The 6,810-nt window shown below is 51.8% G+C and overlaps 1 protein-coding gene across 4 annotated transcripts in view; it reads left to right on the top strand.

Moving 5' to 3' along the window:
• The first annotated feature begins 2,945 nt into the window (after positions 1-2,945).
• Positions 2,946-6,810, top strand: part of BDNF (brain derived neurotrophic factor) — a 56,905-nt gene continuing 53,040 nt past the window's right edge. The window contains exon 1 of one of the 4 annotated variants that reach the window (XM_012814097.1): positions 2,946-3,590. In XM_012814097.1, the coding sequence (XP_012669551.1) occupies positions 3,588-3,590 (3 nt within the window). In that variant the 5' untranslated portion in view covers positions 2,946-3,587. Of the gene's footprint in view, positions 3,591-4,215; positions 4,648-5,248; positions 5,480-6,810 lie in introns of those variants that run through there. The other 3 variants (XM_012814118.1, XM_012814104.1, XM_012814113.1) reach the window with 3 other exon arrangements.

Below are 6,810 nucleotides of genomic sequence, written 5' to 3'. Positions count from 1 at the left end.
CATGACCACTGAACAGCTGATCTATAGGAACACAATACTCAGAGTTTGAAAGCAAAAGCCTTTCCTCCTAGGTTGTTAATACATTTTCCTTTAAATTTGGCTACCTTGTTAAGTAGCGATCTTTAAGGAACGAGTTTGTTTGCCATTGAGTTTGAAATGTTCTTAACATTACTAAAAATAAATGAGGTCAGGTGAACTCAGAGAAGTGTGATATTCATATCACACTGATGAGAGTTGAATGAAAAAAATAAGACGACCTCAGGTATAAGTGCTCCTGAGATTAAAATCATGGCAGGTACAGTGCTTGGCATATATTGTAACAAATGAAATGACTATAACCTTTGCTTATACTAGACGTGGAATTGCTGCAGATGAGAAGAAAAGAAAATAAAATGTGTGAGTGAGTGGATGGAGATAAAAGGCTGGAGAACTGATAATGTACCAGGAAAAAAGAATTTTCTCTCAGACCACTGAGAAATCAACAGAGAAAAGAAACATAATATAAGTCAAATACCATCTCTTCACCACTCCCCCCAGCTCACTACAGCAACTCACATCATATCCCAACTCTCCTTATCTTTGACCATGAGTTGGACGTTTTCATAATGGCTCCAAAAAATAAGGGTCATGGTAAGAAATACTACCTAGGAAATATTGTCTGAGTACCACTGTGTGTTGTATAAATAATTACAAACTAATCAATCATTCCCATTCTGAATCCTTAGTACCTATGGTCTGAATCCTAAAATATGGTCGTCAGAATAACCATCCAGCTGAGGATTAGCTGATAGTCTCTCCACAGATCACAAACTGTTGACAAAGAAGTCAGATAAATGTGACACATGACGACAGTGGAGAATAACCATGTTCACATAGTGATCACCTCCTCGCATCATTTCAGAATTGAAGATTTGTACAGGAGTCATGGAATTTGTACACAGGCAGGGAAGTTATTGACAGCGTATGGATTGCAGTCTCAAGACACCAGTTTTGCCCACAAAGCCTGTACCCCAAGACCTCTAAGGATGGTCTGAGCCAGCTGTCCCTGTCTTAGGGCAGCATCTGCTGGCTACTTCATGGATGGACAAAAAGTGGCAGTTTGAGGGCAATTTGAGCAGTCCTTTTACTTGGAGGGGACTGTGGTGTTGGTGACTGTGAGGGTAATTGGCATCCTTTAATGATGACCATCCTCAGGTCTCCAGGAGCCGGGTGAGTCTAGAACTGTCCCTAATGAGGCCCAGGAAGCATTTGTATATATGTGCCTTGTCTGGGGACTAGGACAAGCTGGTTTGACTTTGGAAACATCTCTAGAGAGGCACAGATTTACTGCTAATAATAATAACCCAGTACCAATGGGGGTTCCAATGAACAGAGGCCCACATACAGAATTAGGAAGTAAAGCTTATTTTCCCTACTGAAGGCTTTCTGGGATGGGAGGGGGAGGACCTTGAAGCAGCCGCTGAATGCTAATGTTCTCTTGCTCCTTATGGTCCTATCGGACCTGTAACTGAGGATTTTATACATAAGCAAGCACGAATGCCATTCAAACGCCACGCTTCTGATTGAATAAAGAAACTGGACATTGGAAAAGGCCGAGTGGTCTGAAACTTCAGAGCTATCCACCATCTGCAGCATGGCTCTGCCTCTTCCCTGCAGTCAATAGCGCCACGCCAGGGCCTGTGACGCTGCTGGTGGGCTCCCCTTGGTGGGAACTCCGGTTGGAGAGTAGAATCATGGTGCCAGTGCCAAAACGACGAAACCTGAAATGCGTCTGGGGACTTCCCAGGGCACTAGCGCTCCTCAGAGCGACGGACATCTCCATAACAACTGGTGTACATTCATCTTTGGTTCCTCTGCTGGCTGTGCAGGCGTTGGCATGGGGCGGGGGGGTAGGCAAAGGGCAGCTTCAGTGGAAAGATACCTTGGGTTAGCGCCTCCCTAGGCTGGGGAACGTTGCCAACGCTCGAGTTATTGCTTATTTCCTGAGATTTCCGGAGTTCTCTCCAGGTCTTCTGCAGAGAGCAGCGCCCCTCCCCCACCTCCTCCGCCTCTCCCTTTATTTTACACACTGGGGTGGATATGGGGGGGAGCGGTTTGTTTCAGTGTGCGTTTTTTCTTCTTCTTGAAGTTCATCCTTTTCCTTCCAAGTTACTTTCCGCCAACACGTGACCTCTCCACTCCCCAGCCTGCGCAGCCTCTGGTGGGGAAGCGCGGGTGCTAACCGCGGGGCTTCTCGGGAGAGCCCCCTCCCGATGTTCGCAATTCCAGCCCCGGCTCCCCGCGCGCGCGGCCCCGCTTCCCCGCCGCTCTCGCCCCGGCACCCCGGCACCCCGGCGGCGGGGAGCCCCCCGGTGCTGCGGAAGCGACTCGGGGACGAGGCACCGAGCGGACGCAGAGCTCGGGGCCGGGCGCGCAGCCTCCCCTCCCTGCTCTTGCGGGCGGCTCAGCTCTCCGCGGCAAGCCACGCCGACCTAGCTGCGCACCGGGGCTGTTAACTCACATTTGAGGAGCCATAACCCATTAGAACACACGCAGTCATAACTTCATTCAACTCAGCCGCTCTAGAGCTCGGCTTACACAGGTTCCTGTGGGCAACTAGTGGCTCGCCCTGGTGCCTCTCGCCTAGTCATCAGTCCCTAAGAGGGAAAGAGAAAGTTGCTGGGCTGATGCGCGCTTCGACGCATGCAGTTGTGCCCAAGGACAAGTCACTTGTCTCCCCCCGCCTCCCTCCGCCGCTGCCCAGCCCCCCGGCTCCCATTTGATCATCACTCACGACCTCATCGGCTGGAGACCCTTAGTCATGATGGGGGAGGGGGAGGGGCGAGAACTTTTCTAAGAAGTTTCCTTTTTAGCAAGGTAGTCACAGTGAGTCGGTCACGTAAACAGCACGGATAGCTGTCGTTGCCGCCCCCCTCGCCCCCTCCCCGCTGCGCTTTTCTGGCATTATTATTAAAGCGGTAGCCTGCTGGCGCTGATCAGCAACAAGTTCCCCAGCGGTCTTCCCGCCCTAGCCTGACGAGGCGAAGGTTTTCTTACCTGGCGACAGGGAAAATCTTCTGAGCCGAACTCAGCTTTGCCAGAGCCCCAGGTGTGACCTGAGCAGTGGGCAAGGGAGCGGTGTGCAGACTCGGTTATTTTTATGGGGGTACCCTGAAACTCCTCACTTTCTCTGGGAACTTTCTGTGCCAGGACCCAGTGACGGGCGGTTAGAAGGCAGCCCCAGGAACCACCCGCTATAGAGCAGGGCAGTTGGACAGTCATTGGTAACCTCGCTCATTCATTAGAATCACGTAAGAACTCAAAGGGAAACGTGTCTCTCGGAGTGAGGGCGTTTGCGTAAATCTATAGGTTTTTCAACATCGATGCCAGTTGCTTTGTCTTCTGTAGTCGCCAAGGTGGTTGAGAGTTTAAGCTTGCGGATATTGCAAAGGGTTATTAGATTCATAAGTCACACCAAGTGGTGGGCGATCCACTGAGCAAAGCCGAACTTCTCACATGATGACTTCAAACAAGACACATTACCTTCCAGCATCTGTTGGGGAGACGAGATTTTAAGACACTTGAGTCTCCAGGACAGCAAAGGCACAATGGTGAGTAGCAATAAACCCTGCATTATAATTGAAAAATCTTGACATGTTGCTTAACGACGGGCATATCACGGCTCTTCTTAACACTTCACACGCCAAGAACAGCAGCTACTCAGGCCAGAGGAACCGGGTTTTTACACAGTGCAACTTTAATTGGAATCATTTGAGATTTAACACAGAAATGTGGAACTGCGTGGAACAAACTTGGAGCTGGAGGGGGGGTGTGTTATATCGGCTGTTCAAGGCTGGTGCTTGTCTCTCAGCTGTCTTGCATTCCATTATTTGCCTTTATGTATATGATGTATGAACATATTCTATGATTTATATGTGGGCATATAATTGACATTTACCAGGGGAATAATTTCCATCTAAAAACAATAATTCTGTTAGAGGTTGGGGTTAGGGGGTGAGGTAGGGGTGAGGGTGGGGTATAGAGGCTAGATGGGGGTGGGGGTGGGGCTGGGGGGGAGAAATAAGTCAGAAGTGCATATCCCCGGTAATGAAATGGGTAATCCTCTCATAGAAGAAAAGGGTCTCATCAACATGTGATCAACTATTAACAGGATGGCTCTGGCAAAGCCGTCCGCACGTGACAAAACGTAAGGAAGTGGAAGAAACCGTCTACAGCAATATCAAGTGTCACTTAATTAGAGAATTTTAGCCGTTTCCTCCTGCTGTGCCGGGTGTGTAATCTGGGCGTTCAGAGTCCATTCAGCACCTTGGACAGAGCCAACGGATTTGTCCGAGGTGGCGGTACCCCAGGTAGCCTTCTTGGCCCAGCGGTAAAGCCAACCCCGTGTCGCCCTTAAAAAGCGTCTTTTCTGAGGTTTGGCTCACACTGAGATCGGGGCTGGAGAGAGAGTCAGATTTTGGAGCGGAGCGTTTGGAAAGCGAGCCCCAGTTTTGTCCCCTCATTGAGCTCGCTGAAGTTGGCTTCCTAGCGGTGTAGGCTGGAATAGACTCTTGGCAAGCTCCGGGTTGGTATACTGGGTTAACTTTGGGAAATGCAAGTGTTTATCTCCAGGATCTAGCCACCGGGGTGGTGTAAGCCGCAAAGAAGGTAAGAACCGGGGCGGGGACCCCCTGCTCCCCAATTCTAGAGCTATATTGATACTCGATCTTCCGGAGAGGACGCGTGGTGGACGGGAGGAGGTAGCGGGAGAGCATGAGAAGGGGTTGTTTCTTGGTATTTGCCCAGTTTGAATTGCCCTAGGTGAGAACCCTAGGGCAAAGCTAGAGGGGAAAAAAGCCCTCAGACTTCCTGCGGATATGAGTTTAGTTAACTTGGACCTGCTAATGTCTGATTCAAATGTAAGATTTCTCGTTTTCTGCCCCTTACCTCCCTCTTTTCCGTTCTCTTGGCTGGTGTGTGTGTGTGTGTGAGTGAGTGTGTGTGTGGTGTACAGTAGATTCATTACTAATTATGAAGCTTTTGCACAACATTCGATTTCCTATAATTTGACTTTGTACTATTTAGAATCAGGCGGTGGAGGTGGTATGCGCTGGGGAAAGGGGAGGTGGAGGTTGCTGAGAGGGAAGGAGGTACAGCTAAATCTCCCAACACAAAATGAACCAAGGTAATTTCAGCTCTTCTAGTGAGAAGGATTCATTCTCTCTGTATTCTTCCCTCCCTCTTTTCCCCCTCCCTCCCGCCCCCCCTTCTTCCACCCCGCCCCCTCCTCCTGCCTCCATCCCTCCCTCATTCTGTCTCTTCCTCTTGGTCGCCTTCGCTCCTCTCTGGATGTTTCTTTCTGGGTTTTTCTCTTTCTGACCTCCCTCCCCGTGAGTTTTGGGCGCTGGCTTAGAGGGCCCCCGCTTTCTCAAGGGAAGGGGAGCTGCCCAGATCGCGCTCCTCCGCTTCCCCGCCGGGCCGGATGCCTTACTGAGTCCAGGTCCGAGTCAGTCGGGGTAACTCTGGGAAAGGGGGGCCTCCGCTTGGGAGTAGAAGGTCCTTTCTGGACCTAAGAGCCAGGGAGCGGGCCGGGGGAGGGGGCCTGGGCGGCTGGAGGAGGTGGAGAAGAATACTCGTAGCTCCGTGCGGCGGCTGGACAGAGCCACCAATCAGCTGGGCGTCCAGACCGCCCTGCCAGGGCGAGGTTGCGTCCGGAGGCGCGAATGGAGGGCGGTTGGCTTGTGGCGGAGTCACCGCCACCTCCACCCGGGTGGGCCAGGGGCTGGCGAAGGTTGGAGGGGGGCTTGGCGGGTGAGACTGAAGAGACTCAGAGCAGCTCAGCCTTTAGTTCCACCTTCCCCGCCCCCGTTGCGCCCCTGGGGACTACGAACGGCCGGAGCGCGCAGCTGCGTTGTCCTCTTTCCTCTCCTCCGGGAGCCCTGGGACTTGCGCGCCCCTGGGCGGGGGCCACCAGCCTCTCCCCACTCCTGTAAATCCTCACCCCCACCCTCTTCCCGGGCCCTTTTGTTCAGGCCACTGAGCCGTGCGGGGTGACAATTTTCGCCCAAGGGCTTGGTAGTTCTGGACTCCTCCCCACATCAGTCCTTTTTAATTAAGAGGCAAAGGCGAGGTAGGGGCGAGGGGAGCGCCGGGAAAAACCTATTTCCCAAACTCCGGACTCGACTGTTTTAGCAAACGAAAGGAAGAATCCCAACTCTGCGCAGGTGGAAAGGATGGATTCTTAGGCAACGCGAGGATATTGTGGAAATTTAGAAGGAAAAAAATAAAAAAATAAAACTGGCACTAGGATCAGATGACGGTGATAGGCTGCTCCGCACACAAAGGGAGCGTAGGGCAGGGTTTACGGAGCAAGCCTGCAGCGAATGGGGCACAGATTGTTCTGAGATCCAGTCGTTTTCTCAGTCAGATCTACGCGAAGGGAGGGGAGGGGAGGGGCAGGGAGGGGAGCGTGGCGGGAGGGGCTGGGCTTGGGGGCGGGGGGATTTCTGATCAGTCTGATGCAATTCCAAGCGTGCTGCAAAGGAACTCCAAGGCGCCCGCATCACCATCGCCACCCACCCTTCCCAGATGGTGCTGTTTTAAATACGGATCTGCAGGGCTGAACGCAGAACTGGGAGATTTATTGCAAAATCCCGGGAAGGGGGGGTGGAGGGACGGGGAATGGAGGGGCAGAATTTAAAGGTGCAACGCTCGCTTTTCCCAATCAGGCGGAAACCGGTCGGAAAAATTTTTTATTTTCCTGTCTGCTTGTCTCTGGATTCAAATTCACCAAGGAAGAGGTGTAAATATTGTGACATTTTGAGGCAGCTT

The sequence above is a fragment of the Otolemur garnettii genome, unplaced genomic scaffold (genome assembly GCF_000181295.1).
Source record: "Otolemur garnettii isolate 467f Iridium unplaced genomic scaffold, OtoGar3 scaffold00001, whole genome shotgun sequence".
Lineage (NCBI taxonomy): Eukaryota > Metazoa > Chordata > Mammalia > Primates > Galagidae > Otolemur > Otolemur garnettii.
The sequence above is the reverse complement of the archived record's forward strand: the minus strand, read 5'-3'. Positions and strand labels throughout refer to the sequence as shown.